Source organism: Hydra vulgaris, chromosome 05 (assembly GCF_038396675.1).
Source record: "Hydra vulgaris chromosome 05, alternate assembly HydraT2T_AEP".
NCBI classification, from domain to species: Eukaryota; Metazoa; Cnidaria; class Hydrozoa; order Anthoathecata; family Hydridae; genus Hydra; species Hydra vulgaris.
The window spans coordinates 7,896,515-7,912,500 of NC_088924.1; the positions used below are offsets into that span (position 1 = coordinate 7,896,515).

General features: G+C 25.8%; 2 protein-coding genes across 2 annotated transcripts in view; both read left to right on the plus strand.

Moving 5' to 3' along the window:
- Positions 1 to 9,560, plus strand: part of LOC136071829 (histone-binding protein RBBP7) — a 49,572-nt gene extending 40,012 nt beyond the window's left edge. The window contains exons 13-14 of the mRNA XM_065797276.1: positions 3,161 to 3,271; positions 9,173 to 9,560. Coding sequence (XP_065653348.1) covers positions 3,161 to 3,271; positions 9,173 to 9,250 — 189 coding nt within the window. The 3' untranslated portion in view covers positions 9,251 to 9,560. The remainder of the gene's footprint in view (positions 1 to 3,160; positions 3,272 to 9,172) is intronic.
- Positions 9,561 to 10,126: 566 nt separating this feature from the next.
- The window catches only part of LOC136071830 (malonyl-CoA decarboxylase, mitochondrial-like), a 27,163-nt gene continuing 21,303 nt past the window's right edge, over positions 10,127 to 15,986 (plus strand). The window contains exons 1-2 of the mRNA XM_065797277.1: positions 10,127 to 10,256; positions 15,884 to 15,986. The exon at positions 15,884 to 15,986 is cut by the window's right edge and continues 17 nt beyond it. Coding sequence (XP_065653349.1) covers positions 10,188 to 10,256; positions 15,884 to 15,986 — 172 coding nt within the window. The 5' untranslated portion in view covers positions 10,127 to 10,187. The remainder of the gene's footprint in view (positions 10,257 to 15,883) is intronic.

Sequence of the window (15,986 nt, forward strand, 5' to 3'; positions counted from 1 at the left end):
TTATTTAAAAATATTTCATTTAATATAAAATAAAAAGATAATATATAAAAACCTTTAATTAAATGTTATTTTGAAATATTGAAGTTATTTATTGTAAAAAAGACAAAAAATTTTTCTTTGATGATTTAAATAAATATTTTGATAAAAAATATTGATCATTGATTACTTTATTTAAAAAGTTTCACATAATATAAAATTGTTATAAAAAATCCAAAAAAAAGTTCCAAAGTTATTTAATCCAAACATAAAATATAAATGTTTAGAATAATTTCTCCTTAGACTGAGTTTTTATTTTAGTCTTTATTTTTTCAGAATTTTAGTTTATTAAGTTTTTTTTATTTTTATTGTTTTATGTTTAATTTAGCTAAAAAAAATTTGAATTTTTAAATCGCCTAATATTTCAAAAAATGCAAACAGCAGTGTTTTCACAGCTGTTTGCATTTTTTGCAACAGCAAGTTTTCTTAAGAAAATATTTTATGCATGGACAGACAAAGCGTGCAACTACACACACTTCTTGTAACAGCCTGCCAAACTTACTCTTTGTGAGACTAATTTGAATCTAATTTATCTTTCGATCTCAGTGTTGATGGCTATTATTTATTATTACTTGAACATAAATGGCTTGGGCGTTCACTTACACATCAATTCACCTATATATCGAGAAGTAAGGTTTGAATTGTTTGACCTTTCTTGTATGTTCCCAATCACCTTTATCTTTGCTAACTGAAACTGAAAAATTCTATTGTGCATTGGATGAAAGCACATAGAGAGAGTTTTTAAAATTATTAAATGATCCTGTTGGTCCTTTACTGTTTCTCATCTTCATTGATGATCTTTTCTGACAATCTTACATCTAAAGTAGCTGACAACTTATCTTTATACTCCTGTCTTGATAAAGTTTTTACTCTTATTGATCTTTTAGATCAGCTGATCTTGAATCTAATTCTCTTCTGTAAATGGTTGGGGCTCGTAGAGTCTTGTGAATTTTAATTCTAACAAAAACCAGTTATTAAATGTAAACATAATATTGTTGAGATTTCTATACTGATGGATTGCAACCTCCTCACTGAACCTTCTACTGTATGTCTTGGAATATCATTTATTACAGACCTTTTGCAGAAACCATATATATAATCCACTGTAAAGTTAGCATCTGCTAAGGTTTTTTTCTCTTTATCGTGCTTGCAATTTTCTTACTCCTGTTTTCATTGTCTGCTTTTAAAAATCTCTTATATTTCCCTGTATGGAATTGTTATCTTGTTTGATTTGTTTCTTTTAATGATGCTCTTTCTACCAACAAAAAAACTCATTCTTGCTTTACTTATCATTTAACTTTTACTTTATCTGTCCCTACACACTCTAAAAACTTTTATTGATCTTTTTTCCTTGCACATCAATTCTTTTGAACTCTCTCCCATCTTCATGTTTTCCTGACTTATGCAACCTACAACTTTTAATACAACTCATACAACCTGTAACTTTTTTATTACAAATCTTCTGTCAACTGTTTCCTTGCTCTTTCTTTTTCAAGTATCTATTGACTTAATAAGGATTGTTTGTTGGGAATGAATTAGTTTTTATAAAAAACTTTTTTTGCCGATCTAATTTTCTGCGGTTTTTTAAAAAAGAAAAAAATTTTAAAAATAATGAAATGAACTTATCACTGCTCTCTACCCAAACCTCAGTCAATTTATCAGCAACTTCCTTGCATGTTTTTCTTATATCAGTCCACCTTTTTTGTAATATTTTATTTAAATATCCTCCTCAAAGAGTTTTCAAACATTTTAAGTCAGTATAATTTCCTGGATAAGCAAGATTTTCTTTTCACATATACCAAACCAATTGGTTCAATATTCCCTTGACAATATACAGACTCTCCATTCCCCTTCTACATATCAATGATCAGATCATCACTGATGTAGGATGTTTTAATTTTGAATGATAAGTATGTTCATTAAGTACTTTTTTCTTGTCTTCTTTTTAATGTATAAAACCTAAGCCACTAAAGCATGCATGAAAATACTATCAAGGATTGTTTAGAAAATCTTTAAGAGTTTGATCTAAAAGTGATTTTTAAAAAATTCATAAACATCCAACTTTTATTTTTACATGTTTCCGATCATTTTGGGTTCACTTTTTTATTTATTTTTGCATTATTTTTTGTGTCAATTTGTGCAGCTTAGCTGGGCATTCTTAATCAAGATCATGTCGACAACATTGAACAGCTCTTTTTTAACATTAACACCAGATTGTTATAACTTCAGTTATTGCATCATTGGTTTACTAGAACAACCTTATATCTTTTTAATATGAAGTTTTAGGATTTTCTTCTTTCCACATTTACCCTCTTTGCTGTCAAGTTAACCATATTAGTTATATTTTCTTTCCACATTTACCCTCTTTGCTGTCAAGTTAACCATATTAGTTATATTTTCTGTACATTTTGTACTCAAACCTTGAGTTTTGGAGAATTTTTAGAAGTGTCTTAATTTCAATAATGTTTTAAATATGTTTTAAAGTTAATTTTAAATTAGAAATTTAATATTTATTTTTATATTTTATTTAAAAATTAAAAAATTAGCTTTAAATTGAGAATCATCTTAAAGTTTATGTTTTCTGAAATCTTTACTGTATTTAGAGATGAGTTTGTTTTCAAAATCGATTAAATAGTCCTCAAAGTATTTCAAAATTCCTTTGGATCATTATCATTCTAGACAGTCTTTAAAAATTGTGAATTAAAGCCTGAAGTTTTGAAAAAAAAATTTTTTAAATATTTAAAATTTAGTTAACTATTTGTGTTTTTAAATTATTTTCAAACAAAAAACTTTTTTTAAATTATTTTTTTCATATGCTAATATTTTATAATATATAGTATAAAAATAATTTTATTGTTAATAATGTACTGAAATAAACTTTAAATCATGAAATTAATGAATTTAAAAAATCTGTCTAAAGAGATGACAACTATCCCATTTATCCCACTTCAAATTTGTCTCTGCTTTAAATAAGAAACTTTGCAGGCTAGATTTATTTATACTCTACACTGTTATCTCACTTTCAAAATATGACAAATATACTCAATCAGAAATCGTAATAATTCTTATTAAGATTTGAAAAAATATACATTTTAATTTTTTTAATTTTTTTTTATTTATTTAGTTTATACATGGTGGCCATACAGCTAAAATATCAGACTTTGCATGGAATCCAAATGAGCCATGGGTCATATGTAGTGTTTCTGAAGATAATATCATGCAAGTGTGGCAAATGGTTAGCTTTCTACTTAAAAAAATTTTAATCTTGTCTGTTATGCAATTTATAATAAACTATACTGCAACACTTTATAATAAAAGTTTTGCACTGCACATAATGTAGCTGTGCAATATATGACAGTTTACTACAATGACAGGCTTAGTAAAATTCCAAAAATGGATAAATATAAGCTTTTAAACCCTATTTACAAAAATGAGTTTTTTTTAATCATTTATATTATAAGTTGTTATAATATCTATAACGGGTTATAACTAAAAGACGGTAATAAGTTGAAGACAAAGTTATGCAACATACTTTATATTAATTATGGTTGCAATCTTATCGAGTTTGTAGCATTTTCAATTCTCTATAAAACTGGTTTTATTTTAAATTAAAATAATTTATTGTTACAGAGAAAAATAAAAGAAAACCAAGAAGCCTGTTTGTACAGCTTTTATTTGAAAAATCGATCTAAAGGGAAAAGTTTACAGTTGATCATTTTCTTGCTGAAAAAATTTCTATTAACACCATCTATACCATTATTTGATGCACTGAAAATAATTCTGGACCACCAAAGAGTCGCTTGAAGCTGTAGAATCGCTAAAATAATATCATAAAGGAACATTGAAAGACTTAAAACAATGTTTGACCTCAAAGACGGTATATCGCAACACAAGCAGCTCAGAAATTCAAGTGCACCCAAGTATATATCAGCAAAACATTAAAAACAAAGTCCTTAATCAAGTCAAAGAAGAAGATTCCATTAAGAACTTGTGACCAAATAGAGACAGTTCGAATGAAGTGTGGTTGGCTGTATCGAATTCTCGCCAATAAATTGTTAATCCTTGATGGTAAGTCGTACTTCACATTTAACCTCACTTCGATTAATGGAAATGATATTTATTATTCAAGTGATGTTTCTCAAACACCAACAAGTGTCAAATTCAACCCCACTGCAAAATATGAAAAGAAATTACTTGTTTGGATTTGCTTTTCCGATAAAGTAATATCTTTGCCAATATTTAGAGAAAGTGGCTTTGCAATCAACCAAGAAGTCTACAAAAATGATTGTATCAAGAACAAACTAATTACATTTATCAAAAAACATCAATCTGATGGCAAATACACATTTTGGCCCGATCTGGCATGTCTCATTACGCAAAATTAACTCTGATAATGTGCCTGAATGTCATCCGATTGAGGATTTTTGGAGTTTTCTCAAAAGAAAAGTGTATGAGAATAATTGGAAAGCTGATAATCCTAAGAAATTGCACAACAGAATAAAGTATTGTCTTTCTAAAATGGAAAAATCTTTTGTACAGCACCTTTTTAAGTCAACTTTGCGCCTTTAGATTATGTAAGGTGCAATGGTATGATTTTAAAAAAAATGAATATGCAAATAAATTACCCACCTAAAATACTATTATTTTCTTTTTTAAATTAAGTTTTTATCTCATGTACCAAGGGAGTTCTGCCCCTTCAAAGTTATTCCCGTTTTTTAGTTATAACTCGTTATTACAATATATATTTTTTAATTTTTCCAAGTTTGTGGGGGCTACAATCAAAGAAGCTATTTTTTGAAATTGTCTCAGTATTTTACAATGATGTGTAAAAGTTTAGCAATTTTAATAAATTATATGTAATATTATTTGCTATGTGCCACAGATTTTAATAAGATTTAAATCTGGGTAATTGGGAGGTCTTATGTTTTCATATTATTGCTTTGCAACCATGTCATGAACTTTTGGGGGTGAAATGGTAGGTTGCACTATTTTGCATCAAGGTTTTTGCGTGATGACTGTTAATAATTGACAATAGATGATCTTTTAATACTTGTTTTTATCTGACAGCATTCATCATAATTCAGATAAGCAATTTTATATATTAGCAATTATATGAGCATAAAACCATTCATATTTTGTTTTATTTAATTTAAAACAAAAAAATTTTAAAAACTTCAAATATTTTTTTCTTTTCTTCTTAAAAAGAAAGAAGAAAAAAGTATTCGAAGTTTAACCAAATGATCTGTTTTAGTATACTACATGTATATCAAGTCAAACACACCAGACAACATGCATTAAAAGTCAATTGCGCTCACATTAACCATTTTTTTAAAAAACTCATCAACGGAATAAATAGAATAGATGCAAGGAAGTGCTGCTACATTGACTATTAGTTTGGATCTGGGCAGCAAAAAATTTTTTCATTATTATTAATTTTCTCTTTTTGAAAAAACCATATGTAATTAGGTACCCAAAAAAAGTCACTAAATGTATATTTATATATGCTATAGTAGATACACACACATACATACATACATACATACATACATACATACATACATACATACATACATACATACATACAGTCTTAGTCAATAATCTGTTCAATTGCATGCCATAACTGACCAGGCATATAATATTTTGTTTTATAATTTGACCACAGCTATTAACTATCTTTAATATGACCATGATTTGAAAATATTCACTAAGTTATTTTAAATTATGTTGGATTTTTATAATACTTAATTAAATTTTTATTACTATTTTTTATCAAGTTTGTTATAATTCTTTTTTTTTTTTTTAATTATTAAAAATGGTTTTTTACTTTTAATAAGTTATTATTTAAGTAGCGTTTATTTTCTTGAAAAACTTATTGAAAAAAATATATACTTGAATAATAAATTTTTTATTTAATACTCATGATTTAAATAAAATGTACTTATTTACTTAACAATCATTATAAGTCGCTATTTTATTTAAAATCATTATGCATGATATGTGTCTTGACAATTTTTTCCTGGTGGTGATTTGCCCTGTAGTGCGTGAAAATATCAAGCTTTTTAATTCGAAACCAATTCATACATTATTCTTCAAAATTTTGAAAAATTTACAATATCACCTTATTTTAATGATAGCACCCTAAATCATAATTGCAGTCATTGATTTAGATTTGTTGTATTCTGTTAAGAGTTGCATTTTTGCAAGTTTAACAAATGATTGTAGCCATATTCAAAAAACAATGTGACATAATTTAAATGTATTTAGAGCATGTAAGATATTTTCATTTTACTTGATAACTGTACAATCATCTATACAATGAATGGTTATTTAATGTGCATTTATTTGTAACTATCTATAATGATTATGTAAAATTAAATCTTTTTGGCCATAATTGTATATGTTTATTAGGATGCATCCAAAGTTTCTTATTTTTAAAAAGCGTTCTGGTCCTATGCTTAAAACTCTCTATTGTCAGTTACACTCTCTACTGTCAATTACTAATTTCAGTTCACTAATTTCAGTTACAATTTTGAAGGGTTTAACAGAGTTCCATTCAAGAAATCTCACAAACAACTGTTAAATTTTTCCAAATTATTTGGATTTATGATGCGGAGGGCAGGGGCGTGGTGGCTCTAAAAAGCCCATGCGGGATTTTTATTAAAAGGCCTATATATGCGGTATTTTACCATATATGCTTGATGTAAAGGCCCATACGAAAAAAAAGATGTATATATATATATATATATATATATATATATATATATATATATATATATATATATATATATATAATAACTGACCTAATTCTAATAAATCATCAATACAAACTAGCAAGTTGAGATAACACCTGTAATTATTAATATAGTTTGCAATGCATTTGTAATTAGTAATATTTGTAATTATTAATATTGTAATTGGTAATTTTTAATAATGTAATTATTAATTATTGTATTTGTGATTTGTAATTATTAATATTGTTTGTAATACTTCAAAATAAAAAATGGTAACAATACGATGCAGCGACCACGTTTTTGTTCTGATTTTCTAACACAATTTACCACAAGCAAATACGATTAGTATTTTATTGCTTGAAGAACGTAGCCTACACAAAATCAAAAATCAAAGATATCAATTTTTCTATTACGATATAATGATATATATTTTATTGTATAATAATATCAATTTTATTAAAATTATATATAATTTTTTTTCTAAAATAAATATTGAAAATCTTCATAAATTAGAAATTCTTTTTATAGATAGTTTATGCTTTTTCATTTCAAAAATAAAACAAAATTAAAATAATGAAAAAAAAAAATTTAAAGCTATGGAATCTATATAATTTATTTTAAACTTACCTATAATTAATAGTAATAAAAATGTGTCGTAAATAAGTAAATTGTTAAGGTGTAATATGAAATTGTATTTGAAAATATTTGCGGTATTCCCACACCTCAATTAAAATAAATTCGTTAGATAATAGGGTTTTACGCTATTTTTAAAGGATTTTATTTGTGTATTTATATAGTTCATAATTCAAAGTTTGCATAAAACATATCCTCTTGAAATGTACTTTTTGCACAGCCATCATCCTTTTTTTAATCTGTCTGAGGACAGGATATTACGGAGTGGTTTGTTTATTTACATACAATACTATAAACTGTATAAAAATAAAAAACTTTATTTATTATAAAACAAGTTTCATTTATTATAAAACATTATTATAAAACAAGTATAAATCTGTTTCGAAATGCTACAAAAATGCAAAACATGAGTTCGATATTTATTTGTATAAAACTTAATTTAAAGTTTAACACCAAAACATTTTTCTTAAATGAATTAATACGCAATACAATTACTATATAGTAATTGTATTGCGTATTAGTTCATTTAAAAAAATATTTTGGGGTTAAATTTTAAATTAAGTTAATTTAAGTCCAACAATAATAATATGGGGGTCTGCAGACTTTTTTAAATTTATTTTGTAAACATTGCGATCGTTAAAAACTGTTTATGGGTTCATAATTTTTCTTATAAAAAAAATATCATAATACGTCTTAAAATATCTACTTTGTTTTCAAAGCAATATTACTATTATACAAAATACTAATATAATTGCGCTCAAAGTTGAAGACTTAAAATCTTGGGATTAATAAAATTTAATTTGTGCAAACAAAAATATTGTAAATAATTGTGGAATTTCTTTAAAATGTAGAAAATATTAAAATTTGCCAAAAGGCGCATATTTAGATAAAAAGTGAAAAGCCCATGCGGGAATCCCGCATAACCTCTGGGGCCACCACGCCTCTGGAGGAGGGGGCCAACTCAGGTCTAAATTTTGCAACTAGAACATGACCATGCAACTAGACCAAATGCCAAAGAAAAATGTTTCAAGAATATATAATTGGGTCTCAAAGAAAGCGAAATTTTAAATTTCAAAAATAATAGTTATAAAAATACTATAATACAAAATTTTTTATTAAGCTTTTCTTTTTTTTTTTTAATTAAAAAATGAAAGAGTTTTTTTCTATTGTTTATTAAAATACAAATTTCAGGTATTTTTAATGTAAAATTTTTTTTTTTTTTTTAGTTTTTAATAAGTTTAATGATTGTAACTTTGTATTTAAATTCGGAGTAACATGCACCATTCTTCCAATAATGCATAAAATAGTTGTAGAGTAAATTCCTAAATGTATAAAGTATACCAGTATATGATTATAAGAATAGTGACAGGTTTAATCATGTACACATAAAATATTTTTCGAATGCTAATTAGTATGATAATTACATAGCTAATTGAAAATTTTTTCAGTTAATTTATGACCAGAGGACCAATTTATTTTCATTTTCCAATCTTCTTCAATTTTCTTCATAAAATCATTTTTTTTTTCTTTTTCAAAAATTTATTTTCAAACACAAAATCAATTTATTGCTTTCTCTTTTAATTTTCTAATTGTTCTTAAGTTTTAAAAAAAAAAGTACAACTGTTTTGTCTTGCTTTAAAGCAAATGTTGAATTTAATTTTTAGCAATTGTAAATTAATTTTTAGTCATAATTTTTTCTTTTAGATTAATTTAATAATATTTTATAAGAAATTTTTTTGTATGATTTGTAATAAAAAAATTTTTATTTACAGGCTGAAAACATCTACAACGATGAGGAAATTGATACTCTTGCAACTGATTTAGAACCAAGGCACCAATCAAAACCTTAAAAATTTAAATGCTGTATTGAATTTATTGTGCAGTTTCTAGTTGCAACTCTCCAAGATATGTTTCACTGCATGTTACATGGAAAACATTCTGTTTTTGGAATATACTTGAATAAAACTTTTAGAAGTCATTTTAGTATCATATAGCCTTATGTGCTATTTATAAAAAGCATTGTTTTTTTTTTTTAACATTTTAAACACAACCATTATTTTTTTAGTTGATATCTTATTTGTTGATCATTAAATCAGTTTATCATTTAAAAGTTTATCATTTCATTTGTTGATCATTAAATCAATTTATTATTTATGGAAACTGTTTGTTTTGCTTTACAGAATTTTTGAATAAAAATACTCGTGTTAGTAAAAATGTTTAGAAGTTTTAGAGAATTTAATTATTATTAATAATTTTATTATTAATAATAATATTATTAAATACAATTTTAAAATTATATCGTCTTATAGCTACCATTATTTTTAATGAGCTGAATGCTAATATATTAAATGTAATACCTTTGAATAATACTTAATATTAATACTTATATTTATAATTTTAATATATATGTAATAAGCTTATTATATCTATAAACGTTATTTCGTATTATGTCTACAAAGTATAATTTTTATTATATCTATAAAATTAAAATTCTGATTTAAGTATTTTTAATGATTTATATATTTTTTTTAATGCTATATCTTTTTATGTTTAGTTTAAAAGATTTAATTAATGTTATGTAAGCTTCACATTGAAAACTTTTTAATAGAATGTTTATTAAAAGATTGAACTTAACAAAATTAAATAGGAGTAAAATTAAATCTTAATTAGTAAAATTTAATCTTAAAATAGGAGTAAAATTAAAGCTTAAATGTAAAAAGCATAACTTATTTTTATATTTTAGAAATTCTGTTAATAAAATATGTCAGTTTTTAAAAATTAACAAAAATGCTACGAGGCTTACTCTATGTACATAATTATCTCAAACCTTTTCAATTGGTGAAAAATAATTTAAAGGTAATATTTTGTGTGTTTATTTTAACTGTTATTGTTTTTTCTAGAATATTTATTGTAAACTTTTAATATTTGCACAATATTCACTTAATTGTAATAATTCGCTCCCTTTATATTGTTTTCCTATTTTCATATAATTTTCAATCCTTTAAGTTGTCTGTTAATCGTTATCTTGCTTTATAGACTTCATACTTTCTCTTCCAGTAACCTTCAACTCTAATAGTGGTTGCTTGCAGCATTGCTGGCAGTGAAGATGTTTTTTTCTTAAGTACTAATATAAGTGATATACTAATATATATCACTTATATTAGTACTTAAGGGTATAACACGGTATTCCCAATTGTTTTAAAATTCCCAAAGGTTTATAAGATCAAAGTAAAAAAAATAAAAATAATAAAATCAGTCTTAGATTTAAAGTTTCGCGCTAGAAAAAGAAATTAATTAAGTTGATTTTTTTTTTTTTTTTAATGTAAAAGAGTGTCGTCAAAAGCAAGATCATTCATTCAAAAGTTAAAAAATCTTTTATTTTTTTTAATTGACGTCAGTTATTCTCTTGTTAAGATTTTTCAATATGTTTAATAAATTATTTTTTTAATATATTCTTATTATTTAAAAATTCTTTAATTACATTTTTACTGTTTATCGTAAGTTAAGAATGTTGCAAAGATCTTTGCATAATAATAAATATTATACCTTAAAATAAGTTAATAATTTTTTATTAAAAAAATTAGTTTTATTATTATATATATATATATATATATATATATATATATATATATATATATATATATATAATTTAATTTTAAGAATTAACTTTCGATAAAATAAATTAGCTGGTAAAATAAACCGAAAATAACCACAAAAAAATCAAAAACAAAACTTGTAATGAAATGTATCATTTATGTTATATTTGTGTGAAACATAAAAGAAGATAATTAAAACTATTCTAATATTATTAATTATTAACCAATATTTATAAATACAAAAATTAATTATTTTTTTCAATTTATAAATACAAAATTTACGTAAATTTTGTATTTATAAATTGAAAAAAATAATTAGTTTTTGTATTTAAGAATATTTTTTTATTTAAATACCTAGTATACTGGATATTTAAATAAGGATATTTAATTAATTATTTTTTTTTATTTACAAATACAAAATTTACGTAAATTTTGTATTTATAAATTGAAAAAAATAATTAGTTTTTGTATTTAAGAATATTTTTTTATTTAAATACCTAGTATACTGGATATTTAAATAAGCCAATTAAATTTAATTGCTGCCCCCGTCTGATGAAAGAATCTCACTCTGCCCCTTAAATGTCTTTGTTACTTAAATTAACAAACATTTTATTAAACGGAAATAAGCGAGCTAAGTTCCTCAATTAAAAGTTATTGAGCTTTCGAAAACTTTCTAATTTAAAAGCTATCAATTTTAAATTTATTTAATGATAAAAAATTTAAAATTAGATGCACAAAAAAAAGAATATCTATGCAAAAAGAAGTTTACAACTTTTCTTTAGGTATTTTAGAATTTTTAGTTTTAAATTACTAAATTAATTGAAAACTTCAATATTCAAAAACTTTTCATATAACTAGGGTTGCCAGGCGTCTGGCTTTTACGGAGAAGAATAAAGTACCAAACCTGTAAAATGAATTTTTTTACTGTGTTTTTCTTTGTCGGAGCCGGTCATTTGGCAACCCTTCATATAATGTATAGTGTTTTTATCGACAGTCATCAATTAAAAAGTTGTTTTAGCTATTTGAAAAGTTACAAGAAGGTCATGGAAATCGTGAAAAATGTTTTGTTAAAAATTAAATATTACTTAGCTTTCTATTTTTTACGTTTATAATTTAAAAATGAAAATAAAAATAAAAAAAGACAAAATATGTAACTAATCGGTTAAACCATTTAAAACTGTATTTAAAAACGGCGTTCACAATTAAAATAAATCAAAGTTTCGATGAATAAATTTGATAATTCATTCATTAAAACTTCAATTGCAAACACTTGTCTTTAGTTCTTGTTTTTCTTTACTATATCAAACAAAGTTAAGAAGTGATTTAAAAATAAAAACTTAAGAAGATTGCTGAGAATGAAACAAGTTGAATAATTATAATTAAACATTTATAAATAGAATATATACCTGCTATAAATATAACCCAGCAATTTATTTGTATCTAAAAAATGCCAAATTTATCTTATTTTTGAAATGTCAGAATGCAATGCAATTTTTATTTTTATCCACACTTAAAATCTGAATTTTGCAAAAATGCTGTATGAATTTTTTTCCTAACTAACACCCCAACATATATGGGCAATTCTATTTTTAACTTACATTATACATGCAACAACTTTATAAAATATTTGCCTATTTAAACTGTAAATTAAAGCTATTTTGTATGAAAGCTGTTAGTCTAAAGAATAATTTAGGCAAAAGGTTTTGAGTCTGGCCAAAGTGGGCAAACTAATTACTAAAAATGCCACTTAACTTACGTTACACAGAAAACAAGGTAAAAAAATTGCAAGTTGTTGAGAATTCTATACCAATTTTATATAAAATATAAAAATTTATCAGGTGACTGGCTAAGGAAAGTAAACTGTTACCAAAAACTATAAAACTCCAAAAACCATCGTCATCACCAAGTTCTCTAGATCTATCATAATATCACTAATATTCGTGGTCTTCAAAGTAACTATTCTTCTGTTGAGTCTTATCTCTTGCGAAGTTCACTAGACCTACTTGCTCTTTGTGAGACTAATTTGAATTCAGCTGTCTCATCTTGTGGTCTTAGTGTTGATGGTTATCTTCCTTTAATTCGTAAAACTCCTATAGTCACATGCTTAGCCTGGGCATTTACATTCATAAGAATTCGTGGAAAGCATTGTAGTGCAGAAAAACGAGAACTGATTTGAAAGTTGATATCAGCAGGGAAATCTTATAGAGAAGTTGGTCGTTTAGTTGAGTGTTCCAATAAAATGATAAGAAATGCCATAAAATTTCAAGAAAAGCCTGAAACACGTGGTCGAAAACGTTCTATTTCAACATTGCTGGCTAATCGCTTAGTCCGACAGGCTAAAAGGAACCTTTTAAAACAGCTACCGAGCTGAAAAAGGACTTTAACATCGATGCAACAGAACAAACAGTTCAGAGTTGTCTGCGAGTTAATGGATTAAAAGCCTGTAGCCTCAGAAAAGTTCCACTTCCAAGTGCCAGACAATTTGTAAAGCATATTGCGTTTGCTAAAAAACAGTCAAATTGGCCACTCAAAAAATGGAGGTTTTATGGACAGACAAAAGTAAGATTGTGCTTTATGGTGAAAAAGGCGCTAAGGCGTATGTCAGAAGACCACTAAATGCAGAATACAATCCAAAATATACCATCAAAACTATTAAACATGGAGGTTGTAGTATAATGATATGGGCATGCTTTTCTTAATATGGAGTAGGGCCCATTCATCCTATTACTACTATTATGGACCAACACGTTTATATTGATTTAATGGATAAAGTGATGTTGCCGTATGCAGACTATGAAATGCCATTGTCCTGGGTGTTCCAACAGAACAATGACTCAAAGCACACTAGCAAGAAGGCGAAGAATTGGTTTGAGGAGCATTAAGTGAACGTTATGGAGTTGCCAGCACAGTTGCCAGATCTTAACCCAATCATGAAATTGTGGGCTGACATTAAGGAGGTGGTTGCTGCTGTCAAACCCACCACGAAGGAGTCACTTTGGAACATAGTTAGGGAGACATGGAGCGAAATTCCGCTAAAGCGATGTCAAGACTTGGTTAACTCGATGCCAAGACGTTGTGTAGCCGTCATTACCAATAAAGATCACGCTACAAAATACTAATATGTTAAGAAAAAACTAATATTTATTGTAAAATGTTTAAAACAATTGATCTCATAATATTTCCTTATTTTAAAGTACACATCAAAGCTGTGGTGCTATTATTTTTTTCACATTTTATTTGAATTTTTTTGAACTTTTGTTTAATAAATGAATACTAAATATTAAAAGCCATAAATACTGTCCAAAATTTTGTTGACACATATTGTCTCTCATCTAAATTGATACTGTTTTGTTGAGGGAGGCACATTGGTGGTACTGTATTTCAAGTTTTTTACGAACTTTCCTATTAAACTTTTTAGCATCAACTTTTAGAGTTCTGCAACTGTCCCAGTTGATTTGTTGTGTACAATGTCTCATGTGTGTGGCTAATGCAGATCGTTCTGTTTTATTTCCTATTGTACTTTTTTTGTGTTGTTGCATATGTGTTTTTATTTGCATTTTTGTTTCGCCTAAATACTTTTTGCTACAATGACATTTAATAAGGTAGACTCCTGGGTGGCTGATCATTTGGAGTTCCGATTTATTTCTTGCTGTTAATATTGCCTCTAGGTTCAGGTTTGATTTAAAGACTGTTTTATATCCTGCCTTCCTAAACACCTTACGTAATTTGGGAGACAATATTGGTACCCAAGATAATGAAATTGTTGGATACGTACTGGTGATGTTTTCATAGTTTTTAGTAGTCACTAGTGATTTTATGTTCTTTCGTTTTATTTCTTTTATGATTTTTATGAGATTGTACTGTTTGTAGCCATTTTCAACAAATACTTGAATAAAGAATTTCAGTTAATTTTCTATATGTTTCTGACTGCATGCATTAAATGCTCTATGTACGAAACCCTTGAATATTCCATTTAAAATTTGTGGGTCATGGTTTGATGTTGCCTTAACTTACTTATTATTAAAATTCCTTATTTAAGTATTTGTCAAAAATGGCTACAAACAATCACGTAATAAAATCCCAGTGACTCTAACACCAGTAAACTCGAAATTTGTTATCTCAAACTGTTTTCTATAGTCCCAACAAAAAAACAAAGAAAAAAGCAAAAGCAATTGTTTTCCTTTGCTTAAGTTGAAAATTTGTCAAATCATTTTCTTTTGTCTTTTCGAGGTTTGAGTTACCAGTTTGAGTATGTATGAATGTATATAGTGTTATATATACATTCATACATACATACACACACACACACGCACACACACACACACACACACACACACACACACACACACACACACACACACACACACACACAAAATTACCAATTTGTTTCTAAATATTTTTCATAAATATTTATATACTTTGAAGTAATTTTGCTTTCTTTAAATTTTATGAATCATTGAATCTTACAGAATTCACTAAATCTACTTGCTCTTTGTAAAACTAATTAATTTCAATTTGTTTTTTTTTCATATTTGCGATATCAGTGTTGATTGCTAGTATACTATTGTTTGCCCCAAAAATTAGATTTTTTCACATAAAATATCTAATCTGTATATTTTATTTTTGTTAAATTAGGTATTATAGCTCTGTGATTTACATTCTGTCTTATATGTACAGTTTAATGTTATTATATTTTTGTCAATGTTTATATTGTAAGGATTATTTAAAAATTAAAAAAATTTGTTCTTAAGTTTAGAAAGAAAAGTGAAAACTAATAAAAAATTAATTTTATAAAATTTTTTCTTAAATTGTACACACATGCATGTACAAACTCTTTTATATTGTATTCTCTATTATCTTAATCACTTTTTTTTTATTTCTTTTTAGAGAAACAGTAACTGGGTATCTCTTTTACTGAACAAAGAGAGCAGCCATGAGTTAAAGATAAAATTCTCAACAGCATTGTCTTCAAAACGAAGTCATGAAAGTG